Source organism: Meleagris gallopavo, chromosome 21 (assembly GCF_000146605.3).
Source record: "Meleagris gallopavo isolate NT-WF06-2002-E0010 breed Aviagen turkey brand Nicholas breeding stock chromosome 21, Turkey_5.1, whole genome shotgun sequence".
In the NCBI taxonomy this organism is placed as follows: domain Eukaryota; kingdom Metazoa; phylum Chordata; class Aves; order Galliformes; family Phasianidae; genus Meleagris; species Meleagris gallopavo.
In genome coordinates, this window is record NC_015031.2 from 1,086,045 (window position 1) to 1,106,756 (window position 20,712).

Below are 20,712 nucleotides of genomic sequence, written 5' to 3' on the forward strand. Positions count from 1 at the left end.
TTGTTGTTGTTGTTTTTTCTGTTCCTTCTGGCTCTGAATATTTCAAACTTTATTGTTTCTCTGGAAATAGCTATTTATTTTCCTCTGCTGTTGCTTTCAGCTTTCATCTCTCTTCTGTTCGAGTCTGTAGTCCCCCTTCTTGTGAGTCTGTTTTCCCCTGAGACCTTCCTGATTTTTTCCCCTTTTCTGTACTGGCTCCTGTCAGCTCAATAGTTTTTCAGCCTTTCTCTCCAGATTTTCAGCCCTTTACATTTATTTTTCATTACCTCCTCTCTCTTAAACCTCCCCCACATCGCCACAAAGACTTGTGCAAAGCAGCCTCCCAGCCTGGAGAGGAGCAGAGAGCAACTGGTGGAGGGCAGAGCCCTGAGCACAGCCCCTGCTTTGCCCTGTGCGCTTCTGCTGTCGCTCCCCACATCAGCCCCAGAGGCTCGTTTGTTTTCAGAAAGCAAATACATGGAGCGGTTTGTAGTTGGTGTTTGGCCTGGAAGTTTGTGTGGCTCCTGCAAAATCTTGACCAGTCTCATGTTTCAGCTTGACCAGCCTGATCTCTTTCTGTGACCGGGTGACTGCCTGGTGGATGAGGGAAGGGCTGTGGATGAAGTCTGCCTGGACTTTAGTAAAGCCTTTGACTCTCCTGTAGGAGCTGACAGCCCCTGGCTTGGACATGTGTACACTTTGCTGGGTAAAACACTGTCTGGATGGCCGTGCCATCTTCTCCCAAGGAGCAGTGATGCAGTGGCACAGCTGCACAGGGAGGTGGGGGAGTCCCCATCCCTGGAGGTGTCCCAGAACCATGGAGATGTGGCACTGAGGGATGTGATCAGTGGATGGGGTGGAGTTGGACTTGGGGATCCTTGAGGTCTTTTCCAACCTCTATGATTGCATTGTGATCTGCTCCTGATGGGATAAGCCCAGGACAGCCTCTCTAGCCCTCGCTGCTCCCAGGGAGGATTTGATCTTCCTTCTGGATCTGGGGGCTCTGGGTGATGGAGCCGCCCACCGGAGCTCTTCCTTTTCTTTTCCCTCTTCTGATTTTTATTTGTGAACCTCGTTCTGGCGATTAACCTCGGGGCCGGCGCGTCTCCTAAGAAAGATGCTCTCACTTCATTAAGAGATAATGGAGGCTGTCAGAGATTTGAAGGATTGCACTTGTGATGGGAGAAGGAGGGGGAAGAAATATATTCACAGCAAAGTTACATTTTCATGTAAATTGTTTAAAGATTTAAATGGTTTCTATTAGGAAGGGTCACTGGGGCTGCATGGAGGGCTAAATTAGTCCTTCTGTGCAGAAGCATAATATTGTCTATAAATGAAAAGGAATAAAAAAGGCTGTTAATTTTTTTTTTCACTTCGTCATTTCATCTCATACTCCCTTCCTCTGCCTCTCAAGGAACCTTCCCCTTTCTTTTCTTTGCTCCTTGGGTCTTTCTTCTTCTCTTTTCTCATTCACAGACTGTACTTTGCAAGTTGGATTTGGCATGGCCTTGCCCAGCCCCGTTTGCTGCCAGCCAGTCCCAACCTGCTATCGATGCACTGATGTTGCAAATTCACATCTGCTGCTTTGGGCTTCATGGCACACAGAACCCCTGTGGGGAGGGAGAGACCTGGGTGATCAGTTAATTTGTTAATGATTACCCCGAGTGCGTTGTTGGCTCGCCTGCTGAGATGTTAGGTGGAGTGACTGCTCCGTTTCTCTGCTCCAGGCTGGTTGGTAATTCATCCACAAACACATCTTCGTATAAATAATCACCAGACAGTAATTTGCTCCAGTGTTACGGATGAACATGTTTTTGCACATGCCACCGCCTGCCTAAATGTGATGGCACCTGTGGGGATTGGACTCTCCTCCCCTGTGGATCCCGGCCCTGCTCAGGATGCAGGTGATGCTGTGCAAGGGGAGGAGATGATTTGTGGTTGACCTTTCCTGCATGCCCTGGATTCTTGTGCACATGCAGGAGGATGCGTTGTGATAAAACAGCTTCAGATATTCACACCCCAGTATCTCTCTCATGCGATTGCAGGTGAGGCCACCTTAAAATCGCAGCCACGTGTGTGTACACAAGCCCATGGAGATGTGCACAAGTTGTTATGTCAATTCTTGGATGTATGTGGCTGTTTGCACAGGCAGTGGGGCTATCTGTGCTTGTAGCAGCACGCTGATGGCAAAGCCTCTCTACAAGAGCAGTGCAGCATGGCGCACCAATACCAATATCCCTAGATAGAGGCTAGAGGAATAAAGCTGCTTCAGAGCAATCGGTGTTTTTCATTTACAAGGAGCTGGACTCTCTCAGAGCACAGGAGCAGAGCTCAGGGAGTGGGAAGAGATGCACGCTCGTGTCCTGTTGGGGTGTCCTGATCTCCGTGGCACAGTGTGAATTCACCTGAGCGCACCGCAATCAGCAGCACTCGGCTCCTGCCTCATCTCTCACATGCAGAACAGCAGAGATCAAATTCATCTCTCAGCTCCGGAGGTTCAGCTCCAATTATTGGAGGTGAGGCACTGATTGCTCTCCACACACATGCATAACGCACCTGTGGAGACCTCAGGGGTGGGAGGTGCTGGGGGAAGAGCAGGAGGCAGAGCGTTTTGCATGCTGATGTCTGGAAAGGGACAAAAAGCAGAATAAAAGGAAGACCTACAGGAGAAGAGCAGAGGCTGAAAAGCTGATACTGGAATGAAGAGGCCATCTTTCTACAGCTGGTGGGGTAAGACTGCCAGCTCCTGAGGGCAGCTCTTGTCCCCTAAACAAAGCTGTAGAGTGTGAGCAGGTCTATGTCATCCATTGATTTGAGCAAGAAAGCAGTACTAGGCTCACTGGCTGGAAGAAAAAGAGGTCTCTGGTTTTGATGTTGGGCAAGGAGAAGATGTCCTTGCTTCTCATGTGGCAGTGAATGGATCTCCTTTAAATTGGAGGGTGCCCCACAACCTTGCTCCTTTCACGGTGAAGGAGCCTCTAATTCCAGCTGAAACACATCCTGAGGCTTTATAACTTCATCTCTTCCACTGTCAAACTCAGTAACTCTTCTCCCCCAAACATTCTTCTTTTACTCTTTGCTCGGGCAGCAGCTGCATCCCTTCCCTTTGCAATCTGCTTCTTGCCAGGCAGAATGAGCCAAACTCTTGCAGATCCTGGAGGAAAGATCTCCAGCCCACCTGTTCAGCTTTCAGATAATCTCTGTTGAACAAGGTTGATTGGAGTCATAACAGGACTCTGAACATGAACTCCTCAGGGCTTCCCACAATGACAGAAGCAGTCTCCTTTCTCTGAAGGGAATATCTCCCCTGACACCTGCTACTATCACACTTGCATTTTCTCAGAGCCACATCACATCAGAGATTTAGCATCAGCCCGTGACTGACAGGTTCTTTTACCCCCAATTGTTTCTAGTAGATGGGCTCCCAGCTGGAAGCAGAAGTTGCTTTTACAAGAGATTTTGTAGCACTGCTGTTCCTCAAAGTAACTTAATTTCTCCCACAGGAGCATTAGGTTCATCTCAGCTATGGGGAATCAGCAGTCTTCCTGAATCCAATATGTCTGCACCAAAGCCATCAGTGGACGTGCCAAAGGGAAGAGTCCCTCGGCCATGGTTTGAGGAGCTCAGGTCGTACCCAGCAAATCCATCTCCCCCAGTGCAGAGCCTGCACTGATGCCTGCATGGATTGGATGTGCCATGCTCTTCATGCCTAAAAGAGCTTCTCTCCTTTACAGAGAAAGGTGCCAGTTATATTGTCAGGCTGGCATAACCTATCTTCCATAAAAGCAGATTGAGGTGAAACAGGTTCTCTGCTCATCATCAAGACTGGCTGGGAATGGAAGAATGCTACTGAGGTCAGAGTAAAGGCTCTGTAGCTGTCGTGATTACTCTTGCCCCATTTCCTAAGCGTGGGTGCTACGTTTGGTAAACTCCAGGCATATGGTTCCCCTCCCCAGTTTGTTACATGCAGTAAAATTTCTCAGTGCTACGTTGGTGATTTTATATGCTAATTCACCTCTGCTACTGACCTGTTTTAATATCTCCTTCCATTTAATTTAAATGGCATCAACTTCTGATCGCTGGACCCATGTTGATTTTCTAGGTCAACCTCTTCTGTAACGTCTTCGCATTCACCAACATACCACTAAAATAGTTCTGTGTCTTCCTGGATCGGTAACCATTTGGAGACAAAGTCTGTTTATTATCATGCTCAAGAATAAGTGGTGCCTGCAATAAGCAACATTTGCTCTGCAATCTGTGCCTCAAAAATTAAAGCCTCCGTGATGACTCAGTCCCATTCTGACTGGGGAGATCTAAACCCAGTCTCCAGCACAACCTGAGAACTTGTTGTAGAGTTCTTCTCCAAGCAACTGTTATTTTCAGCAGCCCAACTCATCCTATTCTATATATCTCTTTGATCTGTCCTTGCTAGGATGATTCCACTCCTCCTCCTAGTGCACCTTCTGCTTTGGTGCTGACATCTGCAATCAATTCCCGTGGGCTTCGGCCACTGCTGCTGGCCCAAGGTAAAGGATCGTCAATAACTTTTAACTTAAACCCATCACGATCTTTTTCCAGGTCCTTTTGCCCTTGGCAGGCACCGCCGCCTTCTGTTCTGTGGTCCCAAATAAGCAGCAGGCTCATCATTTCTTCCTGACAAGTCCCCACTCGCAGGTACCTACCTGTCTGTTTCCAAGGTTGTGCAGAGCTGTTTTTCCCCCATCTGGTCTTCCTCCTGTTTTCTGGTTGTCCTCTTTTCCTTTAAGTCCTCTCTAGACTTTGGTCATTGCAGTCTCCAGTCTTCTTTTTTGGGGGCTGTTGTGACATTCCCATTCACAAGTCCCCATTGGTCTGAACCTGGGACCCTCCATGCGTAAATAGCCTCTTTCAGAAACGCCTTTAAGAGTCATAAAAATGCCCAAACTTTTAAGTCCAGTTGTGTTTATTACCCTTTTCTTTGTGGGACATTCCTTCCAGTTGTCACGATTTTCTAATCTCTGGACTTAAGAATTCCCTCCTGGACACTCTCACATGAGATCTCATTTGCTTTCTTCTGCCTTTCACGTTTTTCAGTTTCCTACACAATATTGCTCTGTCGCAGCCTATGCATAATGCTTTGCTTGTCATCAGTACCTGTTTCTGCAGAGCAACAGCTGGAGAGGCTGCTGGGTGAAGGGGCTGTGGGTGGGAATCAGGATGTGGAAAAGAAAGGTTTTCTTCAGAACTCTGAGGGGATTGAGTGAAATGGATGGGCTCGTATGGTTCTTCCAGTTTATTTAATTGACATGGTACCCAGCAGAGTGAAAGGGTACCCCAGGTAGATAATACTGAATCATAGAATGGTTGAGTTGGAGGTGACCTTAAAGGCCATCCAGTTCCACTCCCTGCCATGGGCTGGTCGCTCCCCATCAGCTCAGGCTGCCCAGGGCACATCCAACCCAGCCACCAAAGCCTCCAGGGATGGGGCACCCACAGCTCTGGGCAGCTGTGCCAGGCCTCCCCACCCTAACATGTCCTTCCTTCCTTCTGTATTGCCAACCCTCAGCTGTCAGTGAATCTGAGCTCATAACGTATCTCTCAGTGACGTAAGGACTCCAAGAACACTATCTTTTATTCAGAAGCTACCTCACAGTCATTCATGCCTTGTCACTTGGGGTGCACCCCGCCATCTTCTTCTTCATCCTCTGCCCTCTCTTGCCCTCCCTCAGTGCTTTGGCATTGGGCTGCACTTTCCTCTCGTGGCTGGAGGTTTGCAGACGCGCATCTCTGGGGGATGAGATTGGCACGTCCTCTCCACACAGCTGCAGGAACACTGGCAGCCTCTTCCTAGCGTCCGGAGAGCGCCCTGAACCCTGGGTTGGCTTCCTGGGGAGGATGGGGAAGGTGAGGAACACTGGGAGGTAACTGGGGAATAGGGAGCAGCAGCCCACGGCTGTGCTGGGGACGTGGTTCACGGGGTGGCAGGAGGCAGACCCTCTGTGGGCCTTGTGGGAGTCCACGCTGGCTAGGATGTAGGATGCTGGGATGTTCCTGCAGCTGTCCAGCAGGATGTACCGGACGGCCCTGGGGGGGTGTGAGCGGGCGCGCTGGGGCAGAGGGCTGAGGCTGCCGGCTGCACGTGGTGGTGCTGGTGCTGTCGTTGGGGTTGGCTTTGCCTGGGAACAGAGCACATAGTTAGGAATTCTTAAAAAAAAAAAAAAAAGAATTTTTTCTTCTGATTAAAAAAAAAACAAACAAACAATTTGCTGAATTCTTTTTCCTGCTCTCTTCTTCAAGCAGGCAGACTTGGATAAAAACTACCTCGGAAAGCAGTAACACAGCTCCAGCGTAAATTTTCATGTCAAAATCAGAAATAGCTACCCAGCAAGCATTAAGACTTTGCTGTTTGCTGTAGAGAAGTCTCCTTGCTGACTGCACTTCCACCAGGCTGGGAGTGGGAGCGCTGTCAGAGGCAGGCACGTTGTCGCCGTCGGTGCTGGAGCCGTTCCTCTTTGCAGCAGCGAATAGCCAGCAGGTGGATCTGGGGTCTGACACTGCCTCTGCAGGGAACTGCTGACCTTCTGCTCTCTTAAGCTGCCTTCTGTGTTCTTCCATCATGACCCGCTGAATATTTAAGCTTTCTCCCAGATTATGCAAATTCTTTTTGGGGGAAAATAGCGCTGAGGCCTACATTTCCTCCTCTGTGCTTTGATACCTGGCAGAAACCTACAGAGTTGACAGAGGGAGAAGGCGACCAACCCGGTTCATGGATAATTCATCTCATGTATTACTCATGCCCACACATTTCATGGATAATTTAGAGTAAGGGCTTACAGGATCAGGATCTCACATGGAAGTGAAGGTCTCTCATGAACGAAGTTGATGGGGAAATCTAGTGATGGGATGGAGAGTTTCTGAACGTGGCAGTGTGTCAGTGGCAGGGAGAGCTGGGAACGCTTCCTTGAATGCTGGTGTCTCCCAGGCGGCCAAGTTTGTTTGGCCCAGTCTTCTGTCTTGGAGAATGGCCAAAATCAGATCAGTGAAGGTTGCTGCAAGCATCCCAGCTCCGCTCTGTGGAAGCAGGAGGTCTGATGTCCCAGGGCTCGTCCAGACATCCAGAAAAAGTGCCTTTCCTGCAGTCCAAATGCCCAGTTATGGCAAGCAAGAGCCATTACCGTGGGTGCATTTAGGACCGCAAAAGATGAGTTGCTTGGTCAGATTTCTGCGTGGTTGGGACCCCATACAGCCCTCAGGGCATCTCTGCTGCCCCAGAGCAGCATGCTTAGCATTACACGGCTAGAGGGCAGCTGGTGAATCCTTTCTGTGCCAATGCTCTCGTAATTGTTGCCCGATTTCTATCCATTTCCTAGGGCGTTGCTTGTTACCTCTCCAGTGTAGTTGGTAGCTAAACATTTTTATTCTTCCTTACTCCTTTTCTTTCTTTCTCTTCAAAAGCAAACCAATATGGGATGGTTGTCGTTCTCTCATAGCACCAGAACGCCAGTTTCATGCCGTGCACCTATTCAGACTTGTGCCACCTCATGTTATCGTGTTTACTGCACTGATGAGGATGGCAGACAGCACCCAACCAGCGTCCAGCTCCATCGATTCTTAGGAAGCCAGATCTTAAATCAACTTGCAGGCATCAAACATTTAAGCAGACCAGTCGAAGGCTGAATTATTAAAATCATCCTATGTGAAACGCTTCTCTGCAAGAAGATGAGCGCTCTCCTTCCCCGGTTCATTGTCTCTGCAGGGTGTCAGAAATGCTAAGACTCATTCTGTCTTTCCCATCCCCCTTGAGATGTTCACAACAACTGAAGCACTCCCAGCTGCCAAGAAACATGGAATATTTATGAATCCCCTTAATCACAGAGGCAGAGACCATTCCAGCCAGCATAGTTTGGCATGCTGTTGGTCTTGCCTCCTACAGAGGAGCAGAACTTGCTCCCAGAAGGTTTTTCCACCACCTTGGAGCTGATCAGCAGTCTGCCCAGTTCAGGCAGCAATTCCTCGTGAGAGCTCTGGGGATGGAGATGCCTCACACCTGAGCCTGCACCTCCGTTGGGGTGAGAGATGCAGAGAAAATGGCCTGGGCTGTGCCTCCACAGCTTCGACCTCGAAAGCAGAGAAATAGCAGCTCACGGTCTTCTGAATCACTTGCCATTTTCTCACCATTGTCATCTTGTTCTTGCACTGCATATGGCGTTTGCTTCCCCCTCCAAAACAAATACAAGCCCAAAACAGCCAGCAAAGAGAAACAAGCGGTGATATTTTTCTTCCTTGTTCTTCTATATTTTCCCTTTCCACAGCTTATGGTAACAGAGGGAATAGGGAGAATTAATCATGAAAAAAGAGCTTGCTCTTTGGTCAAAATGAAATCCAACAGGGAAGAGCAGGGTTTGTCTCTTTTATCTCCTTGCTAGTGTTCCAGCAGGCACGGAAATCATTTTTGAAGTTCTTCATAAGCATTTGGTATGAAAAGAAAAGTCCTTTTTGGTTTGGCTTGTTTTTTATTATTTTTTGTTAAACATGCTTATTGCCTTCTTTCAACTGGCTCTATCACACAGTCCATTCAGAGACTCCGGGTTGAGAAAGCTTCTGAAACTGCATGTCTTTGACTGATCAAGGCACTCCTGTAAACTCTTTGTGGGTGCTTGCAGCCTTCACAGATAAGAGATTCATCAGGGTAAGAGGCAAATTATTTCCAGTTGAGTTCACTGAGAAAGCGTTGGCTTTTAAACAGATTTCCAGGTAGAAAACAGGGGGTGAGGTTTGTGCTATGGTGGAAAGCTGTAGGAGGGCGTCTGGCTGATGCATTTGATCAGCTCTTTAGAGCAGGAGAGGAGGGCTGCAGAGTGTTTCAGTGCTGCCAGTTGGTTTGCAGCAAAGCGTGCACTGTGCACGTCCGTGAGTTATTTCTGGTGCTCACCAGTACGGACCCAAACCCAGGATCATCTATAAACCCACAGTGCTCAAAGGAAACCTGCAGTAGGAGTGGTTCTGATCAAGTGGCATCGGCTTCCGTGGGCCTAGCAGGAATGGAAAAGTGCTTAAATGTGTACTAAAAAAATCTGATGTTCTTGGAAGACTTACCGGAATCCTGGGTACTTTTCTATTTGGTCCTGCATGACGATTCATGTCTTCAAAACCCTTCTGTAAGAGGCTGGATGCCATCCACCCTGACTTGGGGGGAGACTGGCTGGGGTGGTTTGCTGCCATTGTGACATCGGGTTGCAGAATTCTGGGCAGGGATCACAAAGAACCTAGCTCTGACCAGTTCACATGCCCTCATCTCTATTGGGATGTGCACAGATGGGATGTGTTGGACCAGAAGGAGAATGAGCTGAGGGCTGTGAACAGCATATGGCTTCCCACCGCTGCTGGAGCTCTCTCTGTCCCCTAGTTTGAGTTCCCATGAGCAGAGGTTGCCTGTCCTGTTGGTAGCTCTTAAGTGAGCAGGGATCTCTGTGATGACTTCACGTGTAGGGCTGAGTAAAAAAAAACAGTACCTCATGTTGTATCAGAGCTACATAACTGCAGATTTGCTGAAGGTATAGCAGAGCCTGATACGCTTCTGTAGGGCTTAGTTTTCCTGTCCTAAAACATTTTGTGCAGCTGTTAAACAGCTTGCTGCATTAAAACCCATGAATGAGTAGAAGTCGTTCTTGTAAAGAAATGGGTTGCAGGATTTTCGGCACTCTGGGAATTGGGAGCAACAGTGCTTTGTAAATTAGATCTATTAAATACTTAGTAATATCAAAATTTCATGTGGTACTTATCTTCAAAGAAGTCTGAGGTGGCTCTGTTCATCAAGCAATTTTCCCTTAGACTGACCTGGCCTGTCACAATCACCTGGGAGGTCATTTTGATCCCAACCTAATTCCTAATGAGATTTCCTACTTCCCCGAGGCTTTCTACTGACTTATATGAAAAGACAGACCAGACCTGTGACTTTTATCCAGACACTGCTCAGCTTTGAAGAATTTTCTGCAGTGCCAAGCATTGCCAATCACATGTATTTCAATCAACCCAAAGTTTGGAAGTGCATGGAGTTCCTTGGGAACTTGGTTTCTTGGGAACTGTGGGCTTGACTCAAAGGAAAGTGGTTCATTTCTGCAGTGGGGCGTCCCCACAGTTGTGAATCATAGAATCATGGAATCATTAAGGTTGGAAGAAACCACTAAGATCATCTTGTCCAACCATAAGCCCACCACCACCATGTCCACTAAACCGTAGAATCGTGGTATCATTGAGGTCAGAAAAGACCTCTAAGACCATCTAGTCCAACCATCATCACCATGCCCACTAAACCATGTCACTCAGTGTTATGTCTACCCTTAAATGGGACAATCCCTCTGAGATTTGGCTCTATGTGAGGTTTGGAGGCTGGTGTCCACAGACCATGGCCAGCAATCCTCTGAAGGTCAGCACTGCTGGTGATGCCAACGGATCCTGCTGGTACTATTAACTCATCCAGGAGTTTCTGAGGCTGCTTCTAGCTGCAGACCTCATGCAACATGGCACACGTGTCACCCTACTTACTGTAAAAAGCAGCCTCTTTGAGTCTCAGCTGTAGGTAGTACTTAGCAATGAACAACAAGCTGAGGAAACAGTGCAGAGGTTCCATTTTGGAAGCTCCCAACTGGAGATGGACTGGTGGAAGAGAGAAACCCTTCCTCCAGGAGCTTCTCTGGCACACAGTAAGTTCAAGGAGCCGTACACCCAACCCACACACCAAAGCCACTAAAACCCCCCGACTGGCAAACAGCCCTCCCTTGCAGTCACAGTGTTTCACAGGATGCTTTTATTCCTCTGCATGCATTCGCCTTGTTTATTCCTGCCGTGCGTTGATACAACAGGTCATACTTTTGGAAGAGGCTGCCAAAGATAATATACATCCTGTCATTGTAACAAGATCATCAGAAGGAAAACGGAGGAGATAATAAACCAGCAGGAAAGCTGAGGAGTGAGAAACAAAAGAGGAACAGAGAAGAAGTGACAATGTTATCTTTGTTTAATGCTCCTCTGAGTCACCATTAGTTATTTAAGATATTCATCTGCTAGCTCCCAGCCCTGTCAAATTAAGCGATCCGAGGGGTGGTGGGGTTTTTTTTCCAGTGCCAAGCAAGTTGCTCTGGTCTAAAGGGGGAGAAGATTTCCGTGAGTGATGGATTGGTTTTCCTGCTGCTCACTTTGGAGGCTGGAAGGAGGCAGATTGCTGGTGCACAGGGCCATGTGGCAGCATATGGCCTTTATATGGACATGGGTTGCTCAGTACTGGCTGGTCCATGGTGAGAAAATGGTTAGGAGAAGGAATACAGCTACAGCCCATGCCATGGAAGCCATGGGCTGCGTGGATGGGGCACCTCTCCTGTGCAGAGAGATGCTCAAATGGGAACAAATAGCCCCAGATCAGCTGCTACTATTGTCCAAGGAGGATGAGTGTAGGTCCATTGCTGGGTGACCACATGAATCCAGGAGGGGTTGGGTGGTGGAAGCAGAGTGGGCAGGATGCTTTTAGAGGGCACCAACCTTCACCCCTGCAGGTGCCTGCACACATCTGGACATCCTTGAAGCATCTTCAGTTCCAGCCCCAGGACAGATTTTGGGCACAGCTGGGGAACCCCGGAGCCGTCCTGCAGCCAGACCAGAGCACGTGGGCATCCCTGTGTGCAGGTGTGTCTGCAAAGGCCTTCCCATGCCTCGTGCTCCTGTTAATTAACCAGGAGAGCAGCCAGAACACGAACCTAACAGACGGGCTCACAACAGTCACAAGTCAGCACAGCCTTTCCCTGAGGGCTCTGCTGGAAAAAAAATAAAATTAAAAAAAAACAACTGGCAGGGGGAAGTAGTGAGCAGAGAAGGGAACACGACATGGATAGGAAAAAGCTGTTTCCAATAGGGGCGGTGAGGCAGTGGCACAGGTTGTCCAGAGAGGAGTGGTGCCCATCCCTGCAGACCCCCAGGGTCAGGCTGGAGGGCTGTGAGCACCGATGAAGCTGTGGGTGTCCCTGTGCTCTGCGGGCAGTGGGACCAGATGGCCTCTGGGGGTCTCTTCCAACTCCAACCATTCTGTGATTCTATGGGATGCCCTTGGCTCCTTCCCTGGGCTGAGACAGGGAGGGGTCAGCCCTGCAGTGGGGCAGCTCTGGGCAGGCCCAGGAGCAGCACAGTCTGCAGAGCCCCCCGGGAAAGCCTGAAGACCGGTGAGGCGTGGGATTGAATAACTTAATGAGCTGAGGCAGGTGGATGGAAGTCATCGTCATCTTGCTGGGGAAAAAAAAAAAAAAGATGATGCTAGAACTGGGGATTTATGACAGGGTTAAAGGTTCACAGTCCATTCCAGACCAGATTGAAATTTCTGCAGGCCCCTTGTCCCAGCACAGCAGCACGTCCACTGGCTGGCAGGAGGGAGCGGGGCAGAAATTATCACACTGATGTGATTAGCAGCACCACAGCTGGGATGGCTGCAGACGCTAATAGCGTCACAAAACCATTAAACAGCAAATTTTAGCACTGTCGGGTCTGCTGTCAAAGCCAAAAAGAGGATCAGATGGGGAACTCTCCATACAGCCCAACTGTCGGTGTCAGATCTGGGTCCTGTGGAGCTCCTTTTGCTGTATGAAAGCTGTGTGAGGCCCAAACCCAACCCAGCAGAAGCTCACCAGCCCTCATCCTCAAAACCTCTGGTTTTCCACCAAACCACAGCCATCAAGCAGCCCTCTTTTAGGGTGGACAAAGAGAGAGTTTTTATCTTTGGGAAAGATGTAGGGGACCCTGCTCCCCTTGCAGAGCAAAGCCCCACCCTCATATATGGCAAAGAGTGTGCACATCTGTGGTGCCCACTGCTTTTATTTTATGAGTTCATTTTATTTTGTGTGTTTATTTTCGAGGGGATTACCAATAAATTTAATTTCAATACTGTTAATCCCCATATATATTTACTGAGGGCAATTAGCTGGCATTTAAATTAAATACACACAATAGAGAGCTGAATATACAGTTTATATAGTATAATTAGATATACACACGCACATAAATAGATGCATAACTCTGTCTGCAGCATGTACTGGTGAGGAAGGGCTGGAGTAATGTGCCGTGACAATATTTATCTCGTACCATATTTATACCCGGAGAGCTGGAGCAATACTGCAGGCACTGAGGGAAAGCGATGCTGTTGTGCAGATTGGGGGAATCCAAGGAGCTCGGGGGGCCCGAGGAGGTGGCACCAAGGGAAGGAGAGCGGAGCAGAGGGCAGTGGGAGGTTTTCCTTCTCAAGCTTCCCAAGAAAAGGCTCTGCTGACAGATTTTTATACTCAGAAAACTGTGACCTTGTGGAAAACTTCACACCTCTTCCAAAACGGTTGTCTGGACATGGCAAAGCCTTGCGCTTCACCAACTTGCAAAAACAAGCGTCATTTCCAAGGCATGCAAATGCCTTCGCTCCGTGGCTTGCTCCAGCAGTTTATCACTAACAGTAATAAAACCTGACACTGCCACTTTCCCAGTTTAACCTATCCAGCAGTCATTTCCCCTCCTGATGGAACTGCAGAGCGGTAGGAGCTGCCCGTGTGCGTGCCCTCAGCTCCAACACCTCAAATCCCGTGGGATGGAGCTGCCACGTGGACCCAGTGCTGAGCCAGGTGCTGAGCCTGAGCCCTTTGGCTTCTCCAAAGTACAGAACCAGTGGAAAACTTGGAGCCCAGTCTTGCTCTGTAGGGAGAAGTGAGCCAGACAACGCGTAATTAAACCTTCCCCTTACTTAAAGTACCGTTCAGGGAATTTGATTCCCAACCGCTATTTATGGCTATTGATTTCTGCACTTCTTATTACCGCGGTAAGTGACCTGTAACCAGAGCGGCAACTGGCGGGTTTATCAATCTCCTTCGGATAATTAGTAACGCAGGAAGTCGGAGAAGGAAATAAATGGTGAGATTTTGAAAAGTTTGCTTACCGCCCAGCGGGGCGGGCAGAGGAGCAATGCAGAACTGGTGTCTGTTGTGCCCAGCCTGGAGCCTTGGGTGCTGATCACAGAATCACGGAAGCGTTCGGGTTGGAAGAGACCTCTCAAATCCCAGCGTGCAACCCCAGCCCTCAGTGCCACATCCCCGCGGCTCTGGGACACCTCCAGAGATGAGGACTGCCCCACCTCTTGTGCCAATGGAACAGTTGATGCCAACTCTGCCTGGCAGAGGTCTCCCTGCTGCATGGCCACATGGGAGCCCACCTTTGGAGCAAGGACATCTTCCTTCATGCCCTGGTATGCAGGTTGGCACAAGCATCGCATCCCCTCCAGCTGCCAGAGGTGGCTTTCGGGCAGCTCCGTGGGTTCCTTCCCCATACGGTGAGCTGTGAGCCCCGTGCTGGCAGAGCTTTATTCCCACACCAGCTCCTTTCCTCACGAAACAAGGGCTGGTGCACTCAGAACCCGAACCCCCGGGGTAATTATCTTTTTGGCCTCATTCCTATTGAAACTCTGCCTGCAATTAACTCTTGGCGGAGGAGCCGGGCGGATCGTGCTCCTCGCTCAGAGCCATGAGGGTTATCCGTGGGTGGGATAAAACACAGCGCCTCTGGGCTCCCTGTGCTGGGCTGCAACGTGAAGGCAAAGAGCTTTGGAGGGCACAGCGGGTGGCTGGAAATGGAGAGATAAAATGAGAGTGAAGCCTCGGGGCTAGGACAGGGCCTTACCCCCAAATCATCGCTTTCGTGCTCCTGGCTGACCTCTTTCCCATGCAAATGGCTTTTCGGTGGAAGGCTAATTCATTCTCACAGCTAAAAATGATCATTGCTGCGAGAAAGTGTTCTGGGCGTGAATCCTTTTTGCAGCAAATAGCAGCATTAGCAGGTTCATTTTCTCCCAGCAATGCTATCAAAATCTCTTTAAACTGCTTGCAGAGCATACTACAGATGCACTAAACCAAGGCTGCAAAATGGGTGGGAGATGTGACTGCAGCGCCATGCCTGGTGGGTGCACCGGTCCCTTTTCCATCCTGAGATGCCCCAGAGCATGGCTTAGAAAGGGCTCTGTTTCTAAAAAAGCAAATTTCAAGGGAAGGTTGGATGGGAAGGGCAGCTCAGAGCACTTTGCTGCACATGGGGTTTGTTGCCCCAGCAGCAGCTTTGCCCGTGATCAGTGTCTGCACTCCCAGCCATGGCTCTGCAGGGAAGCTGCTGGGGAATGGAGCCGTTTCCCTGCCTGTGGCAGCTTTGTGCTCAGTCATCTCGAATTGTTGTGCTTTCTGGACACTGAGGTTTGCCTGTGTTCACTAATCCCTGTGACTTTCCCCTACCACCAAGCAAACGAGTCTTTGGCTGCTCTGCCTCCACCATACGTCCCATTCCCACATCTCCCAGCACTGGGTGGAGGCGTAGCATCTTTTCCCAGAAATTGAAGGAATAAGTATTTTAAACCCCTGAAACCATGGGGACAACCATTGCTCAAAGTGGGGAGGCACCATCAGCTGCCGATCCCCTGCTTTATCCGTCAGGCATTGCAGCACCTGTGCTGGTACACAGCCTTGCAAGTGTGATGCACTCACTCAGCTACAGGTCTGCATCCAGGAGCTGTGTTGGAGCTATGATTTGGGACCAATTCCAGCTGCTCATTAGACATATCCACATACAGGGCATTTTTCCAGGGACTCGGTGACTCTGCAGTGCCACGCACCTGGCTATTGAGGACAGCACAGCGAAGGCTTCTCCTGGCTCTGGAAGCAGCATGGGGGTGCAGAGGTTTGAAGCAGGAGAGGTTGAGCAGCACCTCTCTCGCAGCAGCACAGGGTTGTGGATGCACAAAGCCTGGGGACGTGCTGGATGCAGTGGCTGGCTCTGAGCAAATGCTCTCCAAAGGTCACCAGCGATGCTCCCTTAGTGAAGAAAGCCCACGCGCCTTCCCCATGACAACCTGTTACATGTGCCAAAGGGAAACAGTATTGCTCCTTTTTGTTGTTGTTTTGTTGTTTGTGTTGAGGCTCAGCTGCCTCCTGCATCCAGTGAAGCTGCTGCTTCTGCCTCGTAAATCCATACTGTGCTTTGGGGAGGATGTGGATCAGACCCTGTGGGTTTTACTGACCTTGTGGTTCTCTGCCAGTGTGCACTGAGGGGAGCTGGGGCTGAATGGCAATGGGGAGAGGACACCAATATCCCTCTTCCTCCTCTTCATCCTCCTCCTCCACTTCCTCCACCTGTTCGTTCTCCTTTTCCCTCCACCTCTTCCTCCTCCTGCTTTTCCTCCTCATCCTCCTCCAATGTCTTGATCAGAGGGGTGCAAACCTGGAGTGGAGTGACATAGCTGTAAAGCTATTGGGGGAAAAAGGAGGTGGAGATCCCATATCTGGAAAGGGATGGCAGTCACTGATCTCATAGTGCGCTCTGGAGATGCTGGAGGCTGTTTGACCACGGCAGTGTCTGCCCTTATCCTTCTCTTGCTCTCTGTCCTCCTTAGGATCCAACCACGGGCCAGAGGACATATGTCACTGCTGTGAGTTTTAGGGGAAGCATGGCTTCCCAGCAAGCCAAGGATGGGATTGAGCTGGAGACCTATCCTGATCCATTGCACGCTCCTTAACCTACCTTGGGCAAGCTGCTCACGCTCTCTTAGCAGCAAAGTAGCATTAACATTACTGTCCTACTTTGCAGTGATGTTTTGAAGACAAATTTGTGTTTCCCTGGAGAGAAAAACCTGTTCACCAACCAAAGCAGGGCTTAGCCACCCGGTCTGTAAATGGCGTGCTAAGGAGCCTGAATCTGCAGCCTCCTGGGAGCAGCCTGCTTTTTTTCCTCCTTTTTTCCCCACGGAGGAAAAACTATCAAGATAAATTCATGGATATGAAATCAAAAGATCTCCGGTAACCTCTTTGACTATTAAAGTAAAATAACTCTAATAATGAGCACTGCAGTTCTACTCATCTCCGAAGATAAAAAAAGTCAGGCCAATTTCTTTTTTGCTTGACAGCAGATAAGAGGCTGACCCAGATTGGCAGCGCTCCGCTTCCTACACAGCTTTGATTTTCTTGGGGAAGCTCAGTCCTGGCTGCAGAGCTGGGTCCTCGTGGTTGGGTTTGGGTGAGCATCCCTCTGTTTCGGAACATCACATCTGGCAATTACTTAATGAGAATCACAGAATTATTAGACCTCTAAGACCTCTAAGATCATTCAGTCCCAGCATCCATCCATCCATCACAGTGTTGCCCACTAAGCCGTGATCCCAAGCACCACATCCACCCTTTCCTCAAACACCTCCAGGGATGGGACTTCCCCACCTCCCTGGGCAGCTGTGCCACTGCAGCACTGCTCTTTTGGAGAAGAGATTCTTCCAAATAGCCAAATTTAAAAAAAAATCAGAAAAAAAACCCAGCTCTAAGATGTGAACCCTTGGGAATGACAGCCTGAGGTACAGAGAAGCAGCAAATAAATGCTGGGGAGAGGATGGTGTTCAGGTGTTGACACAACGCCTGCACGCTCACTGTGTTTGGAACTAACTCCTGCCCAGCCTTGTAGTACTGCATTACAAAGTTTCTCTGGTCACTTTTTTCCTTTTTCTTTTTTTTTCTCCTGCATCGCTTTGGAGCAGTGAGTTAGGTGGGACAGGCAAAAATAATGCGATCTGATTGAAGAATGAATAAAGATTAATGAATTTTTGCCAACGTAAAGGATTACATGGTAATTGCTTTAATAATATAAAATTCTTTTCTTTGGCAAACCATGATTAATGATACCAGCTGAGCATTTGAATCATGTGCCTTGTTATTACAAGTGCAGTGATTAAATAAATAATATCATAGTTTACTCTTAATTCTCCTATAGGCGGCGATCATCAAATTGGTCAGGGCACAAAGGCTGAGCACACCTACAGTTCTATGCATCCAAACTCCATCAATTTCTCAGCTCCCCAGCTCACAGCCTATAGAGGCCAAGGGGGGAAAGAAGGAAAAAGGGCATACTGCACATTTTGGGGTGAAACAGCCCTGTTTTGGAGAGCATCCCATGCTCATGAGCCTACTGATCTTGCACCGTTTTTGGCGACCGAGTTGACAGCACTGAACTATTTGTCTCTCTGGTGACAGAGATAGATAAGCCCTTACCCCCCTTGGAGGATGGTAATGGAGTGTTTAATCATTCGGTGTTTCTTTTGCTTTGGCTTCTTTTTATTTCAGTTCGCAGGAATCAGAGAAACACTCGAGCGTGGAAAAGGGGCGGCTGTTGAATGTCTGTATCTGTTATTTGCCCCTTTGATGGGGGATTAATTGCCTTATGATTAATGAGCCCTTCAGAGCCACGCTGGAGCCGGGCCTGAGGGGAAGGAGGGAAACAGGAGGAGCTTATCACTTGCCCCATGAGATCTGCCGTGTCCTGGGGAGTGAGGGAGCCAAATTCCAGCAGTGCTGTGGGGTGTTGCGGTGCTGGGGAGGTAGGGAACAGGTAGGGAGTTGGGATGTGGCAGCAGAGAGAGAAATTCATGCAGCAATTTAATTTTATGAGTGCTTTCACGCCCCTTGAATGGAGAAGGGGAAAATGATTTAATTAAAAATATATTTACTTTTAATGCAACCATCAATATTTCCATCCGTGCTGATTGTTAAGAGGGTTTGTGTGTTTGCATGTTTAAACACTTCCAGGCTCTGCTTCTCGTTCTCTCCTCCACCAGCAGCGCCTTGTGCACGATCCTTCGTGGCCCTGTGTGCACTCACCCACCCTTTTGGGCTTGGGCACTTTCAGGCCATTCCCCCAAAGAGCAGCATGAGCAGCGTCCCAGGCTCCAACCGCAGCTCTGCTGACAGCTGGCTGCAGGGCCCTTTCTCTTTCCCCTAAAATCAGGGCATTTTTCAGGGTACGGCCCTGCTCGGTTTCTCCTGGCACAGCAGCCAGCCCCAGGTCTCCTGCAACCCAATCTTCAGCCCCGCTGTGCCATGGGTCGGGATGGGGGGTCTGCAGAATGGGGCTGGAGCTTACGTGGGTCTTCTGCCCCACAGCGCTATGATGCTTCAGGTGCATGGGCAGCACGAGTGTCCCCCAGATCCCAACACTGGAAGCTGCCCCTGCTGCTGTTTCCTAGAGAATTCGGTCAATTGAAAATGGCAGGATTTGGGGATTTTGACAATAGCATGCCAAGGGCTGTACTGCAAAGCTCCTTCTGATTTGTATTCCTTCCCAGCATCAAAACACTTCCCAGTTGCCATTTGCCTTTCTTGTTTCTGCACTCCACGGCTGGATTTACACAATCTCTCCTCAATAACTTTAAATCCCGGTGCTGGGCACTGTCCATGGATGGATGTTCCTCTGCCACCTGGGTACCCCCGTGCCAAACCCAGGACAGGGCTGAGCACCCAAGACAGGGCTCTGCATGAAGGTACACTGGGAAGACAAAAAGTTCGGCTTAGGAGTGATGCAAATAGCCTTCATTTTCATCTCGATGCTTAACCACCACACCACTAAAAATGGTGATGCTTGGTTATCATCGTTCTCTCATCATTCCCTATTTTTAGGACTTGGGTTGTATGTTGGGTTGGGGTTGTTTTGTGTTTATTTTCTGTTTTTCCAACATTGCAATGCCACCAGGAACACCCCCTCCTCCCCAAGCAACCATCCCAGCTGTGAGCTCCCATCCCCGCAGCTCTCCCTCTCAGCAATGCAGCTCACAGCTTCGCTTCCACTCTCATATTTCAAGTGGAAAATTTGGCGAAAGCAAAAAATTAGCAGGACATTCTTAGCAGAGTGGCAACAAGCGTACAATCTATTAGCAACAGGCTTTTTTGTGCATGCACAGTTATTGCTGTGCGTGTTTACGGCGGGGCTGCTGAGGGATAGAGCCATCAGCAGAGCTGAGAGGCCGTGAATCTTCTCCTCCTGGCAGCTCTGTGGTCGCAGCCCCATCGCTCCGTGTCGCCCCGAAGGAGAAGGCAGCTCCGAGCCTGCAGCCTCTGCTGAGACACAAATGCAATTTGCTGATTTTCTGAAAATGGTGTTGAAACTATATTAATCCCTGGCTCTATAGGAAAGATCAAAAGCACCAGGCTGGCGGTGTCAGGCATGGAATGAAGCGATGTTTTGCTGGAAGAACAAAGCAAAGCGGAAACCTCCTGGCAGAAATAACTGTGTATTTAAACCAAACCCAATGGCAGCACAAATTGCATTTGCTGGACCCAAACCCTTGAACACAAATGAGGACAGAAGGCCCCAGAGAGGTTCTGTGCTTCATCCCCTGTCCAGAGATAGCTCTTCCTGAGCCATCTATGCCAGCTCTGCCGTCAGCCCTTCGCCGTTATCGCCAGTCTGTTCTGCTTCGCATCAGATGCAGCCCTGGATCTTTTTCTGCCGAGCTGCTGCCCAGCCTATTGCTGCCCATCTGGTGTTTGTGCGAGCAGTGCACTGCTGAGCCTCCCTGAATTTCAGTGTGTTTATGGGATCGCTCGGGCCTTTCCTCCGATTTCCCATCACTGGGTCTCAAATCTGCTCTGAATTCGGTTTCGTGGCCCCCGAGTGCCAGTAGTCCTTCCTGGGGTGAGCCCTCTGCAGATCTAATAAACATCCAATATACATCTCCCCTCGTCCATCACCCAGGAGGTTAATCAGAATATCAAATCGACCAGATCAAGAGAGAGCCCTGGCAGACACGTCCCTCCCTGCTGGCAGCGCACCATTGATAATCCCTCTCCAGGTACAGCCCGATTGCAATACGGAGCTGCTTCCCGGCACGCTGATGAGAATGTCATGGCAGACAGCTTGAAAAGCCTTCCTGAAGTAAAGATA

At 49.4% G+C, this 20,712-nt stretch overlaps 1 protein-coding gene across 2 annotated transcripts; it reads right to left on the bottom strand.

Moving 5' to 3' along the window:
• Window positions 1-5,572: 5,572 nt before the first annotated feature.
• Window positions 5,573-9,206, bottom strand: LOC109370628. 2 transcript variants are annotated; one of them, XM_019621895.1, is made up of 3 exons: window positions 9,055-9,200; window positions 5,953-6,134; window positions 5,573-5,844 (listed from the first exon to the last, which is right to left on the bottom strand). In XM_019621895.1, the coding sequence occupies exons 1-3, from the start codon at window positions 9,178-9,180 to the stop codon at window positions 5,616-5,618; spliced, it is 537 nt and encodes a 178-aa protein (XP_019477440.1). In that variant the 5' UTR covers window positions 9,181-9,200; the 3' UTR covers window positions 5,573-5,615. The 2 variants fall into 2 exon arrangements, with proteins under 2 accessions (XP_019477440.1, XP_019477439.1); XM_019621894.1 differs by having other exon boundaries at window positions 5,573-6,134; window positions 9,055-9,206.
• Window positions 9,207-20,712: the final 11,506 nt, after the last annotated feature.